The sequence below is a fragment of the Scatophagus argus genome, chromosome 20, assembly GCF_020382885.2.
Source record: "Scatophagus argus isolate fScaArg1 chromosome 20, fScaArg1.pri, whole genome shotgun sequence".
NCBI classification, from domain to species: domain Eukaryota; kingdom Metazoa; phylum Chordata; class Actinopteri; family Scatophagidae; genus Scatophagus; species Scatophagus argus.
Window position 1 is genome coordinate 14,388,569 of NC_058512.1, and position 27,688 is coordinate 14,416,256.

General features: G+C 39.2%; 1 protein-coding gene across 1 annotated transcript in view; it reads right to left on the reverse strand.

Moving 5' to 3' along the window:
- The window catches only part of LOC124051632 (leucine-rich repeat transmembrane neuronal protein 4), an 87,595-nt gene that overhangs the window by 54,675 nt on the left and 5,232 nt on the right, over window positions 1-27,688 (reverse strand). The window contains exon 2 of the mRNA XM_046375201.1: window positions 22,745-24,306. Within this exon, the coding sequence (XP_046231157.1) occupies window positions 22,745-24,306 (1,562 nt within the window). The remainder of the gene's footprint in view (window positions 1-22,744; window positions 24,307-27,688) is intronic.

Sequence of the window (27,688 nt, forward strand, 5' to 3'; positions counted from 1 at the left end):
GTACGTGCATTTTCTTTCCATCAATTCTGGCATTTTATCTGCTGTTGCGCACTAGTTGATGAGGATACAGAAGGATGCCATGTATTTCTCTTCCTCTCCACTAGTCGGCAGCTCCCAGCAGGCTTTCCACAAACTATAAAATACAACCACCTCCCCGTGGCTTCAGTAATTACACCACCCATCAGGACAAAGAGTGCAGAGGAATACAAATGAGTGAGGAGAGTGAGAACAACAAAGCTGCCATAACAGCACGAACTCTCATTTATACGTGTGTGGACAAAGCCTCATCATGAGCAAGGAGCCAATTCCAAAGGATGAAACCACTCATGGCCAAGGGAATATAGCTATCCCATACAAACAAAATTACACACTCTTTGGCCGTAGGAGGTGGGCCAGGCAAAAGACCCCTACGAGAAGAAAACTGGATGTCAAATTAAATTTGACAGACAGAACTATTTTTAACTCATTTACTCTGTTCAGATTTCTCATTCCAGCTCGCAAATTGACAATTGTGGCAGTTGACGATATGAACCGACATCGCATACAGGGTGACTGTGAAGATATATCCTGTCAATCATTTTGGTTCAGAGGGGAACTATCTTCTGTTTCATGGTGTAGGATGCAAAAGCCAGAGTGGAATGATGAGGCAGCAATCATACAGAACATCCATCTGGATCTGCCAACTTTAAGCGCCAAGGTCTTTTGGGAGAGTGAAAGACTCAGCTGAAGTCCTCTTAGACAGGCCATTATCTGGACCAGATTCCCTAACCTTCAGGGCAGCGTGGTGATAGTCCGATCCCAAGGGGAGATAAGAAGATAGACAGAAACAGAGACATAGAAAACTGAGATTGAAATGAAAAATCTGCATCCCTCCTTGGCAGATGCTGTATGGAGCACAAGTCCTGTGTTTTCATTGATAAATGGCTGCGGAAAGAGTGAGTGGGCATTGTGCCTCACTCTATCATCCAAACAACAGTATCTCTCTCAGGGAGTCCTTCCGCTTCCAAACCACCCCTACTGGCTTTGGCTTCGGACAAATCTGCCAAGCCTTCTCGCCTGTAGCCGCCAAACACAGAATTATCCATTGCTTGCTTGCTCTCTCGCTCATTTCCTCCCCTGCTTCCCCTTTCCTATCTCTGTCCTTCAGTGGAATGAAGCCACTGACAGGCAGATGGGCAGATGGGGATCGACAGTGTTCCCCGGACCGGAAGCTAATTGGGAGAGACTGGGAAAGGATTTGTCGTTGCTGAATAGTCCTGACATGATGGGAAAATCAATGTGCACTTCCAGTGTATTTGCATGAAGTGAGAGCCTAATGCTGTTTCTGTTGGGGAGTCATTAAGAGTTTTGTTTCAACTCTGACCCCTCGATCTGACAACCCAGCTCAAGACTGATTGAATGTAGCATGGTTGGTCTTGTGGGAGTCAGAAAGATGATGATGTGCCCACCCATGGGCTTCATGCGTTTCTCAAGAAGTGTTAGTGTTAAACTGCTAATCATCTCCTTGTTTAAAAATAATGAACAAGACCAAACTATAATGATTTTTACTATTTGTCCATGAATAATTACTTCAGACACACACGTTCTGTCCATTGCAAAGACTTGAACTTATTTAAACTTAAGTTTAAATATTTTACCAGCAGCCCCAATTAACTGCTTTGTGTACTGTTCGTCTATTGTTTTTCATGGGAAATATAGATTCTTTCATACTGAAAGTTGTTTTTATTTTGCCTAGTTTATGTTCTAATGACACAGACAGAGATCATGTACTCAATATTTACATAGCTTTGGTTAACAATCACTGCATGTAATGGTAGTTAAAAAAAAAAAAAGAAAAAGAAAAATGATCAGTAATGAAGCTCGAATCCCATATAATCCATGAAGTTACCCACTTTTAAATAGAAATCCATTAATTTATTAAAAGAGAAGCTGATCAATGAGTAAGGGGGATGAGTAATGTTTTGGCCTTGTTTCAGTCTGGACTTAATTGCTGCAGAAAAATTTAAAGTATCTTGGCAAAGAATATCAAAGAATCCTGACTTTAATTGAAAATGCGGTTTTACCAACAAAAGTCTCACAATGTCAAACAGTCTTGTGCTCTTCTGTGCTTTCACACACTACTATATTGTAATTGAAATTAATTTGAAATTTGCAATTTTGTGTTAAGACATTTAAAAGAAACTTGAGATTTGTCTAATTATAACAATAACACTGAAACTGAAATGAGGGGGTAGATCAACGCAATATCATTCATCACTAGATTCCTGCCATTAAGCTTAACATTTTGTTTTTGTCTCACTGACATTTAGAAATATTATTCTATCTACTATTAAAAATATATGGGGTATCTCAGAACGATTCTCAAATGAAAGCAGAATATATTGATATTGCACATAATAACCTGCTTCGGTGAAGGTGAAATGGACCTGGAGTTTAACTGCCGCCCAAAGTAAATACATCTTAAAAACAGCGCATACTATTTGGTCGGTCTGTCGGTACCTTGGGAAGACATGCCAGGAGAGAATGGGGAGTTAGAATCTGTGCTCCAGAAAAAAGCCCACCTGCAGCTCTCAAAATGAGAGATGGTTGAATATAACATAAACGTACTGACTTAAAATCAGTAAGCCTACAGGGGACTGTTTCTCCCTGCGTGGAGCAGATTGGCCTCATCATTTTCCAACTGCGTGACAATGGAAAAGTGGCCTCTGATTCCGTTAGAACTCCTTTCTACCTTCTACATCAGGTCTGATTGTGTGCCAGCCAACAATGCCTCAACAATACAAACCACAAAACACTTTGTATGGTGTTTTACAGATGATCTTATCTGAACCGGTGCCATCACTTACAGCTTAATTCTTACAGAAAAGCCTCACACAAATTCTGACTCTACTTCAAGTGTTTGTTTGCCCAATTCTAAATGAAAACATACACTTTCACACTACCTCTAGGCATGCAGATGGTTTTTTGATTTTATCCATCGATGTTTTGAAATGTTGCTGTCAGCCTTTTTCACAACAGTTAATCTGTCATTTGAAAAACAAATAATGTGTTCTTGCATAAACAATGCCTAAGTTCCCCGGATAGCCTACACATATTGATGTGAATACCATTCACTGCAACTACTTCCTACTGCATCAAGTTGGTATAAACAGAGTTGAAAGTATGTTTTATGGATTACACATAACATAATTGTAACACTGATTCTGATGGTAGAGATCTATTTAATCTATTTTCTGTTTTTGAGCGCCACAAATAAATTTATTTTATTTTTATATTATATATATATTATATTTTATAAATCACCATCATTCTAATGGATGGTGGCATATACATCAGCAACACTATCTGCCTGGCCAGGAACTGCAAGATGCAGCACTGCCTTATCCTGGATCACAGCGCTGATACATTTCATCCTGAGGATTTCATGGATAGTGCAGAAAACGTCCTTAACCCGACAGGTTGTTGTTATCTGTATAGACAGCCCTGGGATCTAAACCTGTGCACTCTTTGTTGGACAAAGAAGAGTGCCTCTTTTAAAAACTTAACAAAATACATTTGGCAAACTTGGAACATTTGAGACACTGAGAATGACAACTTGATTGTTCGACTTTCGCCAAGATGTTAAGCACAGATGTAAGACATTAGTGGCAACAGTCTCCAATTTTACTCTCACTGCCAGTGTTTGATGTTGAACCAGCAGTGTGACGATCAAAAGGCACAGCTTTATATGAGCAGAATAAAACATCAGCAAAGAAGAAAAAGAGAGAAAGATACAACACTGATCTCACAGTATGGACATGTGCTCCTCTTGTTGATGTTTTGTATAGGGATAATACTGCTTAATCCCTGCTTAAAGACCTCAACCCATGCAATAACTCAACACAAATCAGAAAGAAGGGGGAAAATTCCTGGTTGTCATGGAAACATCATCTGTCCTGGTGACATTGCCCTCGTTGTGACAGGCGCTTCCTTTACAACGACAGGTGAAATGAAAAACAGCCAATTCTCATTCTCAAGCAGTCAGCCATTATATATGAACCCTCCTCTCCCTATCTCTCATCCATTTCCCATCTTTTATTTGCTGCGCCTATCTTAGGAAGACAAACCTCCGTGTCTATCTCCTGTTCTCTCAAAGAAACCCCAATGCAAACTCTAAAAAGTTGTTTATAGTACACAGGCGGCTTCCTCCTGGGGTTCTGGTGTCCCAGAAAGCCTTGCAAATGCAGTGGGAGATTAGCTTTCTGAGATTTTATTTTTCATCCTTTTTCCCCCCAATACTGTAGAAATGAATGCAAATGTGTGAATGCAGCTAATCATTTTCTATGAAGTTATGCATTTGCCACTTCCATGTGGATCTCTTCTTTTTTCCATCTCTGTAGAGAATATTTTTCCCTCGAGGTATATGGAAAACAGTAGGTTTTGAAGAGTTGGCAGGTATATATATAGATATAGATAGATAGATAGATATAACATTTACAGATTTTATATATATATATATATATATATATATATATACACTGTATCTCTGCTTTCTTGTTACATTAGACACAATATGAAGACTTAGCGAAAGTTCGATCAGAAAGACTATCTCTTTGCATATTCCCTTTAAGTCACAAGCATTTTCCCATGATCCTTTAGTTCAACTATGTCATTCTTCTCTCTTCCAATCACAGCCTGTCACATTTCTCCTACAGCCAATTGCTAGCAAGCTGTCAGATTTTAAAAGTGTTCTCTCTCTCTCCGCTGTCATTCAGCTGTCCGCTCAGCCCCACAAAGATTTGCATCCCACCTCCACCCCTTCACCACCGCTACCGAGATGTCTGGCCACCTTCAGTCAAATCCTCCATTTTCAAGTTTTCCTTCCTCGTAGTCAGCATCACTCCTCATTACCACCACCAGTGCCTATTCTTCGGGGGGGAAGTCTCCTTCATATGGAAGCACCTCATTCGTCAGACAGTTTCATATGGTGATCCACTACCTGCCGGGGTCTAAGTCCCAAAGTCTATTTTGCTCTTCAAATAAATTATTTTTACTTGAATTATCTCATTGACTTTTCTTTCTTATTGGTCTCTCCTGATTGAAATATGTGTATGTGTATCTGTACTTAATGTCTTGTGCGTGTGTATGCGTAACTGCATCTTTGTATGGGAGGATTTGGATATCTTAAAACTGATACAGAATGAATATGAAGCTGGAAAATCTGTGGAACAGGGTAAAATTGCAAATCAGCTCATGCTGGAATATTTTGAATATGTTTTGAAGAATTTTAACTTCATTGTAACCAGAGAGGAAAACAAATCACGGATTTGCGAGCAGAAGCACAGATTCCTCTCAAGTGAAAGAGGCACAGCTGTCTGTTCTTGACTAGATTCAGCAGTTGCACATCTGAAACTCAATACGAAAGGGACTGTGACAGGTGGAAATAATCGCACCACACTTTACGAGAGTGACTGTTCTGAGAAGACAAATTCTCCAAGTTCTCCGTTAAAAATCGGTTCCTTGGAATCACTAACCTTAATTACACATTTCCTAGTGTTTTGATAAAACTTGTGGTCTGTCAGTTGTATGGTCCTTACATGTTTCATTCCCTATATCTATAAGGTACCTCAGATTCAACACGTTTTGTCTTACACTTCTGTCTATGTAACGGAAGGAGCAAAGGGTTGAAATTAGTGGCATTAGCACTCATGTAAGATCCACAGCGTGTTAATTATGGAGTATAGAGATTACATATTACTGTTGAGAACTATATTGATATAATTATTGTATTAAATGTTTCTCTTTTACAAAGAAGTGAATTCATTTGACCCTGAAGAGGTGTGTGATCACTCGGTCAAGATCCTTGAGGCGTGTATTGTCCTGGATGGTTTTATAGGCATTACAGAGATCAAGCCGTAAGTGGATCAGTTCATTCAAGCCCACTGGTAGTCACGGCAAGGGAAGTGTTTACTGCTCAAGTGTCTACTTGTGGGTATTAACCAAACGCTGTACAGAAAGTAGGCCATGCAAATGATGCCGAGGAGGCCCTGGGAAAGAGAGAGAGCTATAGAAATAAAGGCACAAAGAGACCCAAAAACCCACACAGAAGAAATGGGCCACACGGTACAGGCCAAAACATTTTTTTCACCAAAATATTCTGATATTCTCAAAGAGTGGATGCAAAGCTGGTGAATCACAGCGTCAAAGAAACAAGAAATGTGGGAGAAAGAAACATTAAACTGGAACAGACTAAACAGAATTATGTGTGGTGCTCAGGGACTGTGATGGTTAAATCTGCAGACTGCAGTGTAGTGGTGAGTCACTATATACACTGGTTTGAATGCTGAACCTTGAAAGCACCCAGATCTCAGACCCACACATCCTTAGAGTAACCTGGGATTACAGGAGAGAGTAAGGAGTTCCAGATTAGCTCATCAAGCTGTTACACACAAACCATACAATTCAGCAACTCTTGGCTTGTGTTGGCCCCATGTTCTTTCTTAGAGGAATCACTTTACTCATGCCTTTCCCAGAGTTGAGCTGTATGATTTGCTCTAATTTGCAACAAATTACGGTATACTACTGTAAATATTCACACAGCAGAAAATGTTCACATCTCAAGCTCATAAAACTTTAACTTTCCACCTGATATCTAAAGAAATGCCATCGGAAATAATCTAAAGGATTTTTATCTCATCTGAAACCAAGTTCTCTGTGAAATGCCACCAAAGCCTCATCTAATATGGTGAAGGCAATCACGAGTAAGGTTTGACATTTGAAGCATTATTACAGAAGAGCTTGAAGGAAAAAGGATTTTTAGCTTCTGGGTGTAAAAGACGACTTCACCTGGATCATCTTCTGTTCTCTATTTCAGACCATGTCCTGCTAACATGGAAATAAGAAATGAAAGAAAATATAAAAGAAAAACAGACATTAAAAGGAGAAGGAATATATATATATATATATATATATACACATACAGGGTGATGATGAAAGAGAAAGACAGAAAAAAAAACTGGCAAATGTTCTGTGTTAATGCAGCAGGGATGCAAGATGACCTTGATACATAAATAGCCCACCTTTAGAGGCAAAAAAGGGGAAAATATGAAAAATTATCCCTTAAGATATTTATTAAATTATAACCCAATGGCAGTATGGCAGATCTGTGTTAGGAAACTATCAGCTTCAATTCCATCATATTTTTCATCAGCACACACATTATGGAGTGAAGGTGGGGCAAGAGCTCACCCTTAAATTACACTGAACATAACTCCACTTAGTTTTTCTTAATACACTGTCACAGATTTGATTATTTTTGTAATTCAACTTATTCCTTTAACAACTTAACTCCATTTAGTTGTTCTTAATAGACTGTCGCAGATTTGATTATTTTGTAATTCAGCTTGTTCTTTTAACAACTTCCTGTGTTTTTTTGATACAAACGTAAGTGAGTTAGTAAGGTGAATTTTGAATTCAACATCACTGTATCCGATTAAGAAGAAGGGTGTCATCATACACATACACAGTATGATGTAGGCTGCAATCGACAGTGTTAGCTCACTTAATGGCAACAGAGCTGGTAATGGTAGTAATCCACAGAAAGAAAGGGAGGAGAGTCCTCTAACAAACATGTTTTCATTTAGCCAAAGGCGATTCAAAAGCAGGAAGACAAGAGGATCTGCATTCCCTTGGAAAACTCACGCCCTTGTTTCTGCAGCCAACAGTTATGTAAAGGGTTTTTTAGTAAATTGGTTGTGGATTGGATCAATAAAATATTTATATTTATGTATTTTACCTTGTTGTGTGTTCTTTAAGTGTAACATGTATACGCTACAGTATACAATATAATCTACTACTATAAAATAATAATAATAATATAAATTACATAAATATTTTCTAGCTTAGCACTACTACTTGTCACAAACAAATGGCTCAAATTTCGCATTTCTACAATACTATTCTCAGCGTTTGAAGAGGAATACATTACCTTTCCCACAAGGAAGACAATTAACCCCTGATGAGTTAATCATGCGGTTCATAATAAAGCCAGCATGGTGCATGAGAATGTCAACAGTTATTCTTGATCAGTATTCGCAGTGCAGTCATTTTGAATGGTCATGGCCACCAGTGGATAACTGCCTCATTATTCTGGGCACAGAGCGAGAGGGCTGGGCCTCGACTTTGTGCAGCATCATTAAAGTCTGCATCTTTGAGGATAGCAGCCTTGGCCCTAGTTACAGCTTCTGCCATGGCCTGTTGTCCCGCCATGCTGGAGGGATGCATCCACTGTTTTCCTGTGCCAGTGTTTGCAGATTACTGCCATGATCAGCATGCAAGAGGTGCAGCGCTCAGGGCATCAAGCCATCCAGCCGCACAGTGACCACCTGCATTGTGAGACACACCATGTATCTCTAAAGACAATGTGGCACAGGCAATCTCTGACGCCTACAGCTGGGCTTTTGTCTCGTCCTCTAGTGGCAACACAGGCCACAGCACAGACAACCATAGCTTTGCCTAAGCTGCCCTCTGAAGCAGTGTGTGCTTGTTTATCACCTCGGAACATATTGTCACCATTCGGTCAAGCCTGGAAAGATGGCAAACCAGACAGAACAGGAGGGAAAGGGAGAAAGAGACAGAATTAGATGGAGGGAAAGAAAGAGAGCATATCAGGAAGGAAGGAAGAGCAGAAGAGGAAAAGGGAGCATCAGAAGATTGGCAAATACGTCATGGACAAGGGAGAGACTAATTAAGGAAGGCTGGATTAATTAGGCTTCCAGTATGCCTGCCTCTCATACTCCCACTGAGCTTCATGCCAGTACCGGCCCTAAACAAACTCCCAAAAGCCAGCCCATGTATTGTTTCACAGATTTTCCATTTATACATTGGAATGCATGTTTTCACCTTCATTGCAGGCCACCATAAGGTTAAAGTTATGCTGTAAATTCGATAAATTACAGTAAATATCTAAAAAAGACTGACATAACCTTGCACAAGTACACAAGTACCTGAGCACATGAAATGTACTGCAAGCCACATTTGCTTAATGATGCCTAAGTTTGCCATAAGGCACACTATTCTCTTGCTGAGGGACATAGTCTTGACGTCGTAATACTTGATGCTACCAACTGAGTTTGTTGTGCTTAAATGTGCTTTTTTTGTTTACTCTTTGAAAGAAAAGGAAACTTACATGAGTCAATTATAGACAACAATGACTTTGACATTTTTGCAGTGTGCCTGTGGATGAACTCCAAATGAGTTAATATTTGGTATTTATTTCATATCTTAACACAATGCAAAAGGATAAAAGTAGTGGTCTTCACACTTTATATCTTCATCTTACATCACATTACATCTTCACCTTTATTTTCTTTCTTCCCAACCACCCACTTGTTGTGCTGACTTAATTAATTCAACACCAGTCCATCGTGATGAAAAGGCTAAAGTAGGTCAAGAGTGTTCTTAGTGTCGGACAGATACCATGAAGCTTCTCTACCATATTCAAGACAAAGGCTCAATGACGTGTTCCTTTTCTGCATGATCAGAATGCTTTGAAAAGACTTAGCAGATGATAAGAGATCAGTGGTTTCATTTAAACCTCAACAAAAACAGCCAAAGAAACAAGTGTCCCCTTTACCCGGTGATCAAACAAAACTGGCGCAGGAGGGTGTCATACACAAAACCATATGTAATCAGTACTGGAATTATATAAAAGAGAGGCAATGAGGGGAAGTTGCAAAAATGATTATTGATTAACTACTAATTGTATTAAAAACAATGACTCTTCTCACTTAATAGTGGCTATTAAAGGATACAAATAAAACAAGCTGCTATCCCAAATTGGTTTATACTTGAGACAGATTAATTGTCAATATAGTTTTTGGTCCTACTAATGAAACCAAAACAAATATTTCCCCTTGCTGTTGATGACAGAGATGTCCCCACCAACCAAGAATGTAATTTAAACCTGCCTTTAGCTCTCCTTCACCTCATATCCTTGGCCTCATCTAGGGTAGAATATGATGGGATGAATATTTATTATAAGTCCTGGTTTCCATGGGCAGCCTGGAAAGGTTGGAGAAAAAACAAAGTGGGAAAAAGCTGGTGTCGCTATTTCTGGTCTGATTGACACTCCAGCTTGCAGCAAGTAATTCATTCTGAGAGGGAGGCACAAGTGCCCCTGCTCCCTCTCCCTGCACAAGTTTATGATAATCCTAATAAATTATGATGCGCTGCACAGACATTAAAAACTCTGATTGGCACTAAATCAAACAGGCTATGCCTCTCAGGTCAGAGAGAGCAGAGAGAGTGCCTGAATGTGTGTGTGCTCTTTCCTGCTCTCCCTCTGAACTATCAATTTCTTTCTGTCCTCAAATCCTACATCACTTCAGGTCCACCTACCCATTTCTCTCTCTCTCCTCTTCTTTTGTCTACTCCTATCTCTTGGCTCAAGTTGTTATTTTCCATTGCTTTTCAGTGCCCTTTCTCTATCACACCTTCCTTTGCTGCTGACATGATAAATTCAGGCGACTGTGTACCCCCCCACCAAAATAAATAAATAAATAAATAAAAAGTCTGAAACATGGGATAAGCCCTTCAGTGCCCTGGGAACATGTTTTTGTACCTTTCCTGTATCTGTCACGATTCTCTGCGCTGCTCTGTATATATTTTTATTCATTTTTGCATGTGATTTAATTCACAGTTGAAAGTATAATCAGATTGACACCCACTACTTTAATCTTACCTGAGCACATTGTGCAAAACATCAATTTGTTACCCCAAATCTGGTTAGCCTGATGTTGATTACTGCCATGCACTGGCCCCTTATTATGAGAAAATTGAAGAAAAAATAAATAATTAAAAAAATGCCTGCCTTGATTAAGGAGAGTGGGGAAAAATCTGTTAATCTGTGGGCAGTTCATCTCTTTAGAAAAATGTGGGAATGCATAATTTCACTTATCCCTGAAACAACATAACAATTTCAGTTTTGGTTCTCTGCTCCAAAAACAGCATCCTGTTAAAGGTTGTAATCGTTCTTCAGCCATATGAGGACATAGCACAGAAGGTGCATTGTCACATTAGATGCACTTACCTGCAGAAGTGAACAATTCAGTAGATGAGAATAGTACTGAAATAGAATGGCTAAGGTGATTATCTATTTGCACTGATTGTGATGCACTTTGGAATATGTCCCATTTTAAATGATCACATTACAAAAAGTATACTCTCCCTTCATGGGAGCAGCCAGTAAATCACATTTCCCGATGAATGTTTTAATGCTGAGGGTAGTGACCCCATGCTCGTTAATGGTCATAATCAGTGGCAAAATACAGATCATATCCCAAAGGTTGCGTATCAGATAAGATAAAAGTCTGAAAGTTCACATATGGCAGATGAAAAAGGCTCAAAGTCTCTTGATGGTTTCACCTACTGAATCTACTTTCCACCTTAGATGAAGGAGAAACAGGTTGGGCAAGTACAGTTGGGACATGGAGTATTCCAAATTGAGTGCGATTAGGGCTGTAACTAAAATTATCGTTATTATTGATTTTCTGACCAATGGTCCAAAGCTCAAAACTATTACATTCACAGAGATATAAAGCAGCATAAATAGTGGTAGGTTTGAGAAGCTGAAACAGTTACAGAGAAGCTGGCACAGCTGTGCAACAGACAATGGTGAATGCTTTCTGGTGAATATTATTTAGTTTCATTTTTCAAATTCATGAACAATGAACATTTGTAAAATACTGATTTTAAAGCACAAAGAAGACTTCCAAGTGGAATTTTAGATCCTTCAGAGCCCTACCAGTCTTTTACTGCATGAGTCATTACAAGGGTAACAGGAGGTCACTTGGCATTCAATATCTATCAGTTTTCTTCTTTCAGATGTACACTAAACTGACTGAAAGATGGTGCATGATTCATTGGTTACTACCACATAAAATACATGATATATTTAAAGAGGGAATCTGCTCAGAGACTCAGGTTTGTGAAGGACGATTTTAAAAAAAAAGAGAAGAAATTTCACAGTGTACATCCATGTACATGTGTAAAAATTTGTAAAATTACAGATGTTAGCACTAAGTGGGCAAAAAAGGTGTTTGCACCTCCATGTGATAGAGGGCTGGTTTGACTCAGTCTCCACAGTGTGAGCAAACAAGTCGGTAATATTATATAGTATACTGATACAGAGCCAGCCTTGCTCATAACAAAAGAAACAGACATACTGAAGGGAAAATAGTCAAATCCTTGTCAACAATCTGATTACTTTTATTCAGAACGATGTAAATATGTTCATTAATCAAGATTACAATCACTTTTTTTAAAAAAGAAAAAAGAAGGATTTAAAATAAAACATAACATGTTATGATATATGGCAGACAGAACGCTCAGGTGGCTTCATATCTTTTCATGGTCATCATTATCAGTAATCTTTTTAAAATTTGACAATAGACAGCTATTGAATACAGAGAGGGGTCTTGGTTCCTAACTATCATCACCAGCTTCATGGCACAATCAATCCCCAACCTATCCATTGTCAGTTTTGTCAATACACAGCTTTTATTACCTTGCTAATTCAATCGATAAAAGGGACCATTATATTTTACTGTGAAAGATGGCTTCTAAATATATGACAATTTGTTACGTGGAGCGTGTTGCATTGTCAGGCAGATATTGCTTGAGCATGTGTACTGGAGAGCTGTAACAATGGCTTGCTCTCCCCTTCACATTCTCTCTTCACAAATGTCCTGGGATGTCATTCTGTGATGGAACACCATAGATACAAAAACAGACCATGGGTTAGGACTTATTCTTAGAGCAGGTGTTTATAATATTTTCTGTGCAGCTTGGACCTGTGAGGCTGGAGCACAGTTAAGCTGTAGGAGAACAGAATCAATCATGAGAGATGAACATTTTCCTGCAGTGGAAGACAACCTGCATCCAGGCTGATGCAGTGAGGCCACAGAGTGGGATGCTGGAGGCTGACACAGACAGGTAATTAACTAAAAATAATATGTGCTTGACATAGCAGAATAAAGGGCTTGAAAAGGAAAAGGAGACACAACAGAATGAAACCTCCGAGAATAACATAGCTGGGGAGATGAAGGTTACTTTGTATGCCTGCATGAGTGGATGCAGCACATGCAGCCAGCCTGCTCTGACACCTACACGCTGGAGCAGGATCAAACTTGAAAGCCATGTGAAATTTCATTAGGTTTTCAACATCAATATATTTCCCTCACCCGCCCAGCTTCATGTGTGTTCTTCATATACACAGCAGAACTGATTGGCAGCACATGATAGCAGCATTAAAAATTTGATGCCAGGTTACTTTTGCTACTGTGTAATGACTCTTGTAGGGATGGCATAACTTGTAGAAATGTCAAAAACATCACCCTCACAGAGTGCCCTTTGATTTAAATCATGCATGTAACACGATTTGAACTAAATTATGTGTACAAATTTTGTATTTCTTTAAAAATCCCAGCATAAGTTCAAGAAACAAAAAGCAAAGTGGAAGGCAAAAATTTTACTAGACTACTATTTTGCTAGCAAAACGTAAAACAAGGAGAAACACAAAAATGTACTGATTTCTAAACTTTATGCAGTTTTTGAATAGATTGACAGTCTTTGCCTGTAGTTTTTAATACTGAATTGATAATCATGCCCAACAAACACATTAATATTTAGTTGGTTGTAAGGTCTGACTGTTATGAGTTATTACTATTACCATTACTAATAAAGAACAGTGTATTTATATAGAGCAGTGTAGATGCTGTTCTTCAGTGTTATTTACAGAGTAAAACAGTAAATACAGTCACACTTGTGTTTTCATCCCAGCTGAAATTTTCCAAATCGCATAATTAAATGAATAAGTTTGACACAGTTTTTATCAAATGCGCCCTTCAGTTCCTTGGAGACATGCGTAAGACGGGTTCCCATAATGTGACTGTGTAATCAGATTTTTGCCCCCACAACTACAGGAATACGTGTCCATACAAACAAACACAAACCATCCTCAGTGCATAGCAGTTTTGATCTGACCACCGAAGAAAACATGCCAATCTGCTGGGCTTTGCCTCTGACTTATTATCTTACTTCAAAAAAAGCTTTGAGCCATCGCCGATCAGAGGATGGACAGCTGTCCGTGGACAAAGCCTGTGTGTCTTTGTGGACGAACGCCTGCCAATCTAGCTGTCGAGACTGGATGACTGCCTGATTTCTCCGTCTTTCTAACTGCTTCTCCTGTCCGCCTATCGGCTGCTCCAACCTGTTGGACGTGCTTCTCTGCCAGCTTCACTTGCCTACCTGTCTCACTCAATCTATCTTTTCTGCCTGTTGAATCTGCAGAACGGGATGACTTAAATATTGCCAGAACCAATAAAAACACAAACATTTGAAGAGCTTGGAGAAAGAGGACAGAGGACATTTTTCTGCCCCAACTTTTTAAATAAGTGTTAATATATTGTGTATTGAGAATTAATACTATTTAACCCCATGCATTTTAAGCAAACATTTTTCATCAGTTGGGACATACTGGATTTTATTTACAGTTCAATTAGTGGGTCCATTCTTACTCACTTATTCGTGTCTTTATTAAAGTTGACTTCTTACTTTGAATTTGTACAGCCAGGCACTATTCTAGTACAACACCGCAGGACTACAAACTGCATCTTTGCTGTCATACTTTGCTCAGTGCAGTATCTATCTACTACTTACAGCTGACCGGGGACATTACATCCACTGGGGCACTTTCACTTAGTGTAAGGCTGGCGACCATATACACAGGCACGCTCAAAGACAGGTTCAAGAAAAGAGATTCAGGGAGATGTCACTCGTGCACTGTATGTACAAATCCACAAAGTGCTGGGTTAGGTGAAAACACCTGAGTGCACCAAGGATACAATTCAGTGGTGACCCCTACTAGGGGCCAGACATGGCCTCTAGGTTAGAAGTCATGAGTCATACTGTGAAGTAAGAAAAAATAACTAAATTCTACTTCATAAAACCATGTTATCTTTCCCCCTCTATTTCCTTCTTAGATGTGAAATACAGGTTAGCTTGATAGATAAATATGAAAGCACTATGAGACATAAATGCCAGTGGGAAGAGGGAAGACTTTTTTCTTTAGTTAGGAACAGATATATTTTAAAAAAAGCCAGAAAGAAAGAAAGAAAGGAAGAAAAAAGAGAAAACAGATATCCCTTTGGAGACACAGATCTGTGGTCTTTATAACTCTTAATACTCTGTCCACCCACAGAGAACTGCTAAGACAAGGCCTCTACCCTCTCCTTTTGGAATGAGTTCCTCTTCATTAAAGTAGTTAGCTAATTAGGCCCAGCTATAGAATCAGATACAAACTCTTTCTAGCAGTAATGAATTGAGAATTTAGTTCCTTGAAGGATGTAGTATTTAATTCTAAGTAAGTTTCTTGACACCAGGCCCCATGAAACCTATTAAATATAAATATAAAATTGACTTTAGAAAGCTAAAATATTTTCATTTGACAGCGGCGTTATGCAAGGATGACAGGCTAATTATACCAGACTCATTGTCAATTCATTAAATAACACATCATTTTCTTGCTAAGATAGAACAACTCCGTACAACTTGAGCAGAAGTGCTTCATTCAACAGTGAGTGTTCCTAAGGTTAAAAAAATGATTAAAATGCCTATCATTGGGATGGCTTGGCTTCCTTTTACTTCTTCATTTATAGCTCTGATGTGAACAGATGTACTGCTGCAGGTACTTAGCTGGGTATTCAGATGCAGATCTGTGAATGACTCATCCTCCTCTTCCCTCATACTTACTGATTTACATGTATTTGAATTTAGTGACTAATGAGCAAGGTGATAGTGAGGCTGTCCAACCTTACTGAAAATGATCATAGAGTTAATGAGAAAAAAATGAGTGCTTCATGGGGCTGGATCCACACTAATATCCTCTAACCTTCCTTTTAATCCACACATCTGACATTCAAAATTGCAAACAAGATACCTGCAACTAACCATGAAAAAAAGTTTTGAGAAATGTCTGTGTTTTGTTTCACAAGAAGTGTCCTCAAATAACGAAAGAGATGTGCTTATCGTCACACACACACAAAACTTCCTTCTTATCAAGTCTGCAATGACTTACTCCCTCTTCTTTTAAGATGCAGAAGACCTCAGAAAGAATGATTCATGCTGTAAAAAGCCTTACTGTACTGGCAGGTTGTTTCATTTTAAAAAAGTATGTTTTTAGAGAGAGTTAGTTTGACAGCATGGAGATGTCTGCTATGTGCTTGGTGCACCTCTGCTGCACAGTTTCAGGGAGAGATTTATATTACAAGTTGCAATAAATGTAGAGGAAGAATGGATGTTAGTTTAGGATCATTTTGATTATTGCTGCTGTAACTACATGCAGTGTCAAAAAATGGAAGATATCTGAGCCTCTTTTATTATACTCAGTTTAGAAAAACAGGCTTTTTTTTTTAATCAATCACTTGCAGTTACAATATGTCATTCTGTTATGTTTTGTTTTATTTTTTATATATTTTTTTCATCCACATAGGGGGGCTGAGAAGAAGCTGTGTAAAGCAGCAGCACTTGTATCAATAGGTAGTGAAGCAAGTAAGCACTAGTACAAAAGAGAATGGCGTGAACGTGAACAGACTGGTAGAGGGAAAATAATAATTTCGAAGCAGCTAGGTACAAAATAATTGTATCAGATGTAAACTGCAAAAGGTTTTAAGATGAGTATCAGCGATAAGTAGGAATGATAACAGAGGCAGTGCATCAGGAAGCTTAGCATTAATGATGTACTTGGGTTGCACTGTGACAACTGGGGGGGAAAGGAAAGAGTCTTGCCTCTTTTCCAGGTAATGTAATTGCTATATTGGTGATCTTACACCCTCATTAATACTGGATCAAACGGTAGTGCAGAAAGCAGTGGCATGGAACCAGAGTGTGAAACAGACAGGATTAGCGGATGAGAGAGATGTTCTCTCGCGCACAGTGCATGTTTTGAAGTCTCCCACATGGCTAATTGTCGACTGAAGACACTAGCATCGAAAAGTTCAGCCTCCCCACTGAATTACAGATAGCTTACTTGCCCTTGGCTCCCCTCCCAGTGTTTGTGTTGATTTTTTTCTGCGCAATTAACAATCTGACACCATGACCTTGGACTGTAGAGAGAGACAGAGAGAAGGAAAGTAACAGAGGGAGAGAGACAGAGGGAAAGGGGGAAACTGCCTCATGCCTTAAGAGACTACTATACAGTGAATGGTGCAGGAAAAAAATTAGTAACTATCATTTCACCTTTTAATTTTGACATCTTATAAAAAAAATGTGTGCATTTTTTTTTTCTTTTAGGGTCTTATATCAGTTTGTATGTATCTGTTTGTATAAAATGCATAAAACATCAGCACCAAGCAACAAACTAAACAGAATACTTTGTAAAATAATAAATCTTTGCCAAAAATGCCAAAAATAGACTCAAGCTAGATGTAACCCAGTGTATATAAATCGAGCAAGCTGGCAAAGTTTGTAGGTTAAGGTGTATGCAATAATTTGTCCCTGCCCTGGAAAAACATGGTCATGCTCAACTTCCTGAAATTACCTGTTAACTTTTCCTGAGTTTCAGGACTTTTCAGGAGAAGCTGGGTAAGATGAGGTCATGGTAAGTGAAACAGGGACTGGGAAAGTGCAGCCCTGGCATATCATAAAAATGCTTATCAAAGAGCAATATTGTTTTTGCCACTTTGTTTGAGCTGCAAAAATATATGCACATTTAGTTCATTTGGTTTCTGATCATCATCGGGTAGGATGCAACAAATGAGTAAATCAAGATGGAAGGTGATAGATGATGATATGGTTGCTGGACACATGAATATTGTCTAAAATGAAAGGAGGAGAGAAGGAAGGGAATGTGGGAAAAGGACACAGATTTCCCGTGCCCAACAAAATGGGTTAGAAAAAAATAGATGCCAAATGATGTCCTGATACACAAAAAAAGCCGTAAGTGGCACAGAGACATCAGGAGTACAGCCAGAAAGGAAAAGATCAAAGCAAGATAGAAATGAAATGATAAAGATAATCCTTTTTTGTAGAGAGGTTGAACTGACATAGGATAATGAGGATTGCACCATCTTCAGGCAATTCACTAAAAAGGCTGCCAAACTCACATTCATGTCAGGTGGATCTGGGTGCTGATAAAGGACAATCATGTGAAGAGGTCCAGGATGAGTTACAGTGATGGCACAGCATCTGAATGAAAGAAATGGTGAAAGTGACACAGGAGGAATGAGCAATTCCCACTCAGGAGAGATGAGCAGACCTGAGCCACTATGGCCTCCAGCATGAGGAGAGGCATCGAGAGTGTGAGGTGGGGAAAGTGCAGCAGGTGCTGCTGTGTACTACTGAGTGATTTATGTCCATGCGAGAGCAACAAAATGTAGAAACAAGATCGGAGCACATTCTGAGATGAACTCAGGACTTTGCGGACTGCTGACTGATAGTTCCTGTTTCCCCTCTACAATGTTTTAAGATGAGACAGGGAGACAGATAAGGCAGGAGAGGATGCATTTTCAAGGATAAGTCAAGAAACAAAATGGAGGAGGGTGCAGGGATAAAAAGGAAGCTTCTGGCAACAGAACTGCAAATGTGACAAGAATTAGTGCTGGGCTTTCGTTCAGTTTTCCTCCATGTGTTTACACAAGTAGAAATTCATTCAATATGGCATCAGAATATGGCTGCAGGTATACAGGTTCTGCTGTAAGAGACCTGAAGCCAAAATGCCACAGTAATGACAATAAGAACTCCCTACAGCTGTCCTGAGTTAATTAGCAGATTAACAGAAAGAAAGCGATGTAGGGAGGGGACAGATTAAGCCTTCAATTTATAGAATAAAAAGGATAAAAAGTCTGTGGACGTCTATGGCAGTCTATGGAGGCTCACCCACTAATCTACTACCATACTTTACTGTACAATTGCATTGGGATTTCAGCTGGATGAAATGTCTGTCTAAACTTAAATGTCTTTAGAAAAGACATTAACTTTGAAATTTCCAACAATGCAAGCATACTCTGTTACAGTACATTAAATAGAAAAAAATATATAAGAATGTGGACATCTAGAGTACTTCAAGAGAATACATATTAGCTCTCTATCTAATTACATATTGTTGATTAGCTCTATTCATTCTCTGTTCACATATATTTTCAGTAATAGTTACAGTATTTTAAGAGCATGTCTCACCTTAAGATTAAAAATTTGTTCAGCAAATGGCCTGATATGCACTTCTTGTGTGTGCTAAAAGTGCAGAATATCAGAACTGGTGATCAAATTGCTATTCATGACAACTAGAGCTACATAATTTTAAACTTTCTACCACGAGTCCTAAAGTGTTGCCAGTATTTGTGTTTTACTGTTCACTCTCCTTAATCACCTTTTTTTTACTTGATCTTTTCATGTTTCACACTAAATCATTAAAGAAAACTCTTCTTCTGGATCTTATCACTTTGTTGACAATTTTTATGTGAGTAGTTACTGATGAACATTGCAAGTACCACTTTCTTTCTTTTGTTATTTTTTCCTTGAATTGTTACCCTTGGTTGGCTCAATAATGTTGATTTGGCCCTTGGTCCTTGTGTTATGGGTTAATTCCTGCTTTACTTGGCTCACAGGATGAAAGCATTGGCTAAATTGCAAAGTTTAATCAAGTCAAGATAAAAGGCTAATGATGGATCCAATGATTTAAACAGCAGGCCTGCTTCTAGCTTATGCTGATGGAGATGCTAAGAGGTATTTGTGTCTGGGCCTCTGAAATGCAATGTGATTCTGATAATAATCTGATCCCCACTGGTCTGTGGAACGAAAATGAGTGTTGGGAATGACAATCACCCATTTTATCCCTGGTAATATGACAGACTGGAAGGCAAACAATGCATTTTTTTTGTTTGCCTTCACCTAGTGTGACAGTATCCCCTCCTCTCTAGAGCTCTTAATTCTTCCTGATCCTCAGCGCAAACATCCATCCATTGTTTGTTAGACAATTGTTAATCGAATCACAATTGTTTGGACAAAGAATTTACAAAGAATCGGATTGATAATCCAGGGTCGATATTGGCATAAGGCATGGCTATTTTCAAAACACTTTACAATATTCTGAAAACTATTATTAAGGCCTGGACTACATCAGAACATAGATATAACATCTATCATCATCAACTGTATTACTGTCACACTGCGGTCAGGTATTGTCTTGTTTTGGGTTCATGTCTCGTCATTTCCTGTTTTATTTTGAAAAGTAACTCTCTTCTCGTTTCAGGTCACTTGCCCTTCCTCATGTGTCTTCAGTCTGATTGTCTCCCCGATTACCTGATTGTATCCACCTGTTCCCCATTACCTCCATGTGTTCAAATAGTCCGCGTTTCCCTTGTCTTGTGCCAGTGTGTTTTGTCCTTGTGTGATCACTCCAGCCTTTCCTGTTGTAATTTTCATAGTGTGGGGTTGCTTTGTTTAGGATATCTAGATAGACTTTCCTTTCTTTTTCCTCCGTAGGAGTGATTTTTGTTTCCTTTTTAGATTATATATTTTCTCAGTTATGTTTTCCTCGTCTAAGAGTGATTTTTTTGTTCTTTGTTATTTTCCCTAGTTTAGTTCTTGCCTCCTTTTGGAGTGATTTTTAGTTCTTTAGTTCAGAAGTTCTTTCCTTTACTTATTTTTATAACCTTTTGTTTTTATCTCCTTCAAGATAATAAGGTTTCATAGCGGAGTGGCTCTTATTGGAGGAGACACTCTTTAAGAGTAATTTTTATAGCTTTTGGATTATTCTCACTCTGTCCTGGGGAAGTTCAGGAAGTTATTAATAAAGTCTGCACTTATCCTGACCTGCTCCGCACCTGAGTCCTGAGTCTGAACCTAACAATTACTATCAGATTGCCTGTATTTACATCCACTATATAAAGGAAAATCAAGACAAATCAATAATAATTTACATTTTCCTTTGGGGATTAAGTGAGAACATCAGTGCTTGCCATCAAAACCCCTACATCTTCACTGAAAGACATTCAAAGACAAAGATGACATCGCACACATTTGATACCAAGAAAGCATGGTATGTTAGGATGAAGGATAGAATGAGGTCCTTTTAAAACCAAAGCATCAGTATCACGATCTGAAAACCATTAACTACAACATCCTCTATTTTTTTTTTTTTTTTTTTCAAATCTGTGTATCCCACAATGCCTTCACTGGAGTTTCATATTTAAAAATGAACATTAAACATCAAGAAGCACTGTAGGCTGAAAGGAACACAAAGCCTATAAAGAGGAGGGTAGGGTAAACAACAACAAAATGGCCGCTGTGATTTGTGGTTGGTCTTTATAATCAAACCAGTGTGAGCCACCTGCAAGTGTTACATATTATCAGGTGACCTCTCTCTAAAAAAGCCAGACGCTAAGTAAAAGAAAACGTAAAAGAATGCAGAGGATCGAGCTCTCCTCCTCCGCCGCCTCACTGTTTAAACTTCTGCATTTAGAGTCATTCCTCTAGAGAGACCCTGCCTGCTATGGAAATGCTGAGAAAATCTAGGAACTAGACCCACTATGAGTGGGCTGGTAATGTGAAAATATGTAAAGAGCTTAACCAAAACACTTCTTTCGCCGTTTGGACTACACCTTCAGAAAGTGAGCGGCCCAGCTTTGTCCCCTATTATAACAGGGCTAGTTAATCAGTGATGAGAATGTCTGCAGAAGCTTTGCTTAACTGTAATGTGGCAGAAACTCAACAGTAGAATAAACTGTTTAACCAAGAATTGTACAGGAACTCTGTACACAAGAGCGCTGCAGCTGAAAGGAAAAGAAGAAAAGTGGTATTCCCACATTGCTATAGTCTGTAAATACTGTTTTGAAGAAATTCACTTGCCTGTGTACAAAATATTTCAAAGGATTCCTACTCTTCAGGGACTATCAAACACTACTTCTTTCTGTTTGTGTCTCTGTGTGTGTTAAAATGTGCATTGCCAGTCAAAGTATGCATTTTGGTTCATGTGTGAAAAATCAATTAAGCCAGTGAGTAAATTCAGCAAGTCAGTGTGCACAGTAAAGAAAAAAAAACTGATTAAATGTTCTGTTGGGGGACTATGAACAGTATTTCTCATAATTATCTTGAATCATACCTATGTCAAGAAAAGTGTGAAGTCATCAGCTCAGTGGAAGCTCTATTCTGTGACAAGAGTATCTATTAGCATTCATATTCACTGTCCAGAAGTGAATTGTCCACCATTCAGCTATTCTCCCCACACAAAAATGCTCATCAAAAACTGAATAGCAGTAGAGCAAACACACAAATCTCAAAGCCTGTTATATCCAAGCAAAAGAGCAAACAAGCACCTAGACAATCTCAAATGTCTTATTACAAACAGCATAGCTTAAACTAAATATTATGCACAACAGGAAATGTAATCAGTCTCATTTATCTGAATTTGTGTACAATTCTGCAGTAAAACAAACATTTGCATCTCAACAGAGATTAAGGTTTAAGCAAATATACAAACATCCATCTGAAAACAAGAGATATCTTGTTAGACACAAAGTAATGCTAAACCCACCTCTACTTCATTGAGTAATAATCCACGAGTACACAGTATTTACCAAACCCGCTGTGTAAGGCTAAGTAATCAAGTAGCAGACTTATCATCTATCAAAGCAGTGTAAATAATTACCTCTGGACGTCTCGCTGTGGACAGAGTTTTGTTTAGGAGGAGTGGCGGTGGTGTGGGTCATACCTCGCATTCTCGGGAGCCTGAGATTGTATAGGTGCAGGGTCCGGTCCCATTGACAAGCACATCCATGGCCTCAGAACTGGTGGGCTTGTAGTCCACATAGTACTCCTGCAGTGGAGAGCTCAGGGTGCGCTCCGTCTCTCTAGCTTTCTTGCGACGTTTGCGGGCTGCTGCCGAATGCTCTTGCAGCTGCTTGACACTACTGGGATAACGCTTCCAAGACACGTAGATTACCAACAGGATCATTGCAACAGATAGAAAAAGGGCAACACTTCCAGCCACAATCTTATGGAAGGACACAGGCTCCAAGTCTTGCTCTGGAGGAAGTGCCACAGGTGGAGTAACAGCTGATGAAGTGGGGCCTCTGTTAGATCCCTCTCCTCTCTTTCCAGAACCAGTAGGTGAAGCCAGAATGGCTGGGTGACGTTCGGTCTGTACAGGGACACTGGATGGGGTTGGAGGAATACTCACAGTGAGAGTTGTCGCTTGAATTGATTGACAAACACCAAATGCTTCGACAGCATCCATCACTTTCTCCCCCTGGGCTTTCTTGGGGGAGGCGCAGATCATGGTGGTTTCCTTTGCCCCTCTGAAGTTTCTCAGCCAGGCCACCAGAGGACAGATGGCAGGGCCACAGTCCCATACATTCCCAGCCAAACTAATAGTAGTCAAGGAGATCCAGGCATCAACAACCTCCTGGGAGACATTGGTCAGCTTGTTGGAGTCCAGATTGAGGGTTTGTAGGTTGGGTAGGCATTGATAAACTACAGCGTCCACTTCTGTTAGTTCATTCCCAGACAGATCCAATTTCTGGATGGAGGCCCAGGTCCACGTCAAACCCTGGTTCATTGAGCGAATGCGATTCCACTGCAGGTAAAGTGCCCGCAGATTGTAGAGGCGGGGAAAGTGAGAGAAATTGATTTTTGAGAATTGGTTATGCTCCAGATGCAGCTCAGTGAGCTTGACTAGGCCTGAAAATGCGTTCCGAGTGATACTGCGCAGGCGGTTATAACCTAGATCCAAGAATTCAAGATTTCTGCAATCTTGGAACAGACGCACTGGGATGATTTTTAATGAGTTTGAGCGTATGTGAAGGCTCAAAAGCTTCCGTAGGCCCTGGAATTGCCCAGGCTGCAAGGCTTGCAGTTTGTTGTATGACAGGTCCAGGTTACGCAAATTAGGAACAGGGTGGAATGTGGTGTTATGGAGCGCTGTGATCTTGTTGGAACTCAGTATCAGCTCTTTGAGCCTGCGGACCCCCTGAAAGGCCATTGCATCCACAGAAGCAATGTAATTGTGGTCCAAGTAGAGCCAGATAAGGTGGTTGAGGCCTACAAACTGGCCTGCACGAAGACTAGCGAGGCTGTTGTACCGTAAAGACAGCCCTTCACAGCCTCCTGAGAGGTTCTTGGGGACATCACGAAAGGCGCTTGATTCACAGTAGACAATTTTTCCATCACAGCGACAGCTCTTTGGGCATGGCCGTTCACTCAAAGAAGGATATGCCGCTAGCCACACCTGCATTAGGAGTTGGACAACTAGCCAGCGATGCCTTAGAGCAGAGCCTGTAGGAAAGAGAACAGGAGGAGAAAAAGGAGAAAAAAAGTTAGGCACAAGTTTATTCTATATATGAAGTGAGATGATATATTTACCCAACACCAGACTTACTGCTTAAGATAATATGAGACCCAGCAATCTCACGAGTTGTGCTTGCATCTGAGCAGGTATCTTGAAGCAAGCACCAAATATCTTCTGATTTAAATGTTTTTGAAATAATACTCCTTTTGCAAGTCATCAGTCAGGCTCACTCATTATTCAGATTCAGATTCAGACTCATATTTCTCTGGTTATTTACTATCTTGCTTCATTCACCTGACATGCAAGGTCCCTTGCATTTGTCTGCGTCCAAAGATGTCCGACTTATCTATAAATGTTATATCCTTCCAGATTTCCAGATACAGTTCCATTTTTTTCCATATCTTGGAAACTCCCTGCTTCAGCTCAAGTTACTGCAATGTTTTAATTCATCCCTTTGATTTTCCGTCATACATTATTGCATACACTAATACACTGTAGATATTTCTTGAAACACTCGCAGACAAATTTCTATGTAGGTTATAGCAAAGGATGAGCTGCCAAATAAAGGTATGTTCTTTCTTAGCGTCAACAGATGGAACCCAAAGTGTACCTCATAGGCTTACCTTTTGTTATTAGATTCAAGCCTGAAAAAACCTCTATAAATGAATGATCCTGCAAATGTATTCCCCATGTTTTTGACATACATTCTGATATTTCCTGAACAGACTGTGCATTTCCTTTTCACAAATCAGAATACAGAGGACAAATGACAGTTTTTTTTAAAAAAAAATGATATAAAACAGTGGCAATAATATTATCAGGTGTACAGACTTGTTTAAAACTTCAGATGTTCAGGAAAGTGGGAATAGGAAGAACAATGCTGTTTTGCTTTTTATATTAAAGCTGCAGCTAAGATTGGTGATGTAGAAAAGTAACTTGGACAGTTACTCCCCTTTTTGGGGCTGGGGGGGTTGGATGGGAGAGCTCTACCAGGGTCGAATGCATGGAATACAAGTGATTGTGCATTGCAGATTTTAACAAATGCCTACCTTTGCACACTTTACAGATCACCTTGGCTGGATTTTCTGCATTGAATGTTAAATGCTGCCAGCACCACTTGTGCAATATTTGCTCTATGAGTAGGCTCAGCACGATTCTCATCTATTACCCCATGATAGAAAATGGGTTAAAGTCAGAGGGGCATAAAAAGAGTGGTCAAACAACGCTGTTAAGTATGGAGGTAACCTAACTGGTCAGTTAGACGTTGACAACAGAGCTGCAGATCTTGCTGCCTGTAAAAGGTTGCTTAGCAGGCTATGCAAATAGTAAAAAAGTAACTTTGATGCAACACAAATAATCACAGAAATGGTACACAAATATATACACTGCCAATGATAGGCTATAGGCTAAGTTACAGCGCTAATAGGTAAACACTTGCCTACTCTCCTCCAAGTGCAATATCTTTTCAGTCAGCGCTCTCTCCCCTTTGTTCACCTGTTGTCTTCCTGTCACATCAGCACCAAAGCAGGCAGAGCATAAATACCCACTGTTCTGTCTTATGAGGAGCTATTTTGAGCTATTTTGTGCTATTTGATATGTCCTCAAATCATTTTTATTAAAAATATGCGCACAAAATAAATACGCTTGATGTAGTATTTAATGTTCCTTGCTTTGATCAATTGACACTTTTGTGTGGTCATTGGCTAGAATTATTCCCAGCTTTATATTAATCCCCCAAAAAACATTTTATATTTGATTATTAAAAAAAGTTCAGATTGCCTGGATACATTGCCCCAAATTACATGGTTTTAGCTGTTTGGACTGATGTCTGATGTGCACTGTATGTTTACAATGAATACACACTGACAACCAATGTTGAAGCAAATCCACTTGCAATTTACTCAATCGTATCTTTAAATGTATTTGTATTCAGTCATCCCATAAGCCATCATTCCACCAATGGCAGAAGCAGATAAAGTCATGAAAGGCAGTCTGTACAGAGCAAATTAACATTCAAGAGCTGATGGTTGTGTATACAATCCCGGCGGCGTTTCAATTTAGACTCCAGCCATCTCATGTTTAACGAAACCAAAGCAGTACAGGACCAGCATGAATCATCAGTTCTGCTTCCTACAGATTAAAAAAAAAACAAAAAACAAATAAACAAAAAACTATTGGATTGCACATCTCATCTCTGCTTGAAAAAATCTGAATTCCAAATCTGGCATGTCCTTTCTGTGGATAATTACTTTATGCATAAGGTACATTGCTTAATTTTTGGGGGCTGATGCTGAGTTTCAAATACTGTATGAAAAGTGAAGAGAAGTGGTCAGTAGCCTCCCATGATATCACTCCTTGTTCTGAGGTGAGACAGAGTTGTTTCCATTAAAATCGTTCCCCTTTACAGAGCCACTAATGATCTGTCATTAAGATACATTGATTTCCCCTTGAGGAGGTGGGATGGTGTGTGTATGTGTGAAAGTGTGTTGGTGGGGGGGGTCACTACTTATGTGTGTTTCCCATCGCAATATAATCAAGTATGGACTTTATTACCATTATCACAGCGAAATAAGATTAATATGTCAGGATATAAGTAGTCCATAGCTTAATTACCTTTCTAAATGTATGACTGTGCTGAATTCACCAACTTATTAAAATTAATGTGTTATATGCAGAAGAACTTGAGTTAAATTTCAGTTTCCAATATTTTCTGTAATATTTGCAGGATTTGTCAGAAATAATTCCCTGACATAGAGTGGCTGAGAGGCATCATACAGCATATGCTATCTAACATAGCCATTTCACTCCTTGCCAAGCATCTGCTGATCCCATATGGGTATTGTATGTGTGTGTGTTTGTACACGTCTAAGAGTGTGAGTGAGAGAGAGACACGTTTACTGTTTGTTTTCAGAGGAATCTTTCATCATTCCTTACAGATGGAGGGAACCATGGAACTGTACAGATAATTTGTGCTGGCTATTGATTATACCAGCAGATACATCAATCATGTTTCTTCATTTTGGATGCTACAATTGTAATACTCTCACATAAATATTGCAGAGAGAAAGATGGTGATCACACAATGCAATATTTCTGAGTGCAGCCTCTTTGTTTTTCACAGGTTTTCTGAACGTAACTTTAACTAATTTGCTGAAAACGCTGTGCCTCAAAGGCTCACAGTAAAAAAATCAAATAAAATAAAAAAGGCAGAGACAGCAGAGGAATACTGACATAGAACAATGCCCATGAGTAATGTTCCATGTGCATTTAAAGCAATTTTAAGAAACAACATTTTTGACTGGGGAACAGATTGTGTGGGTTGTTAAACATGAATGCATGTTTTTTTACATTTTTTTTTGTCAGACATGT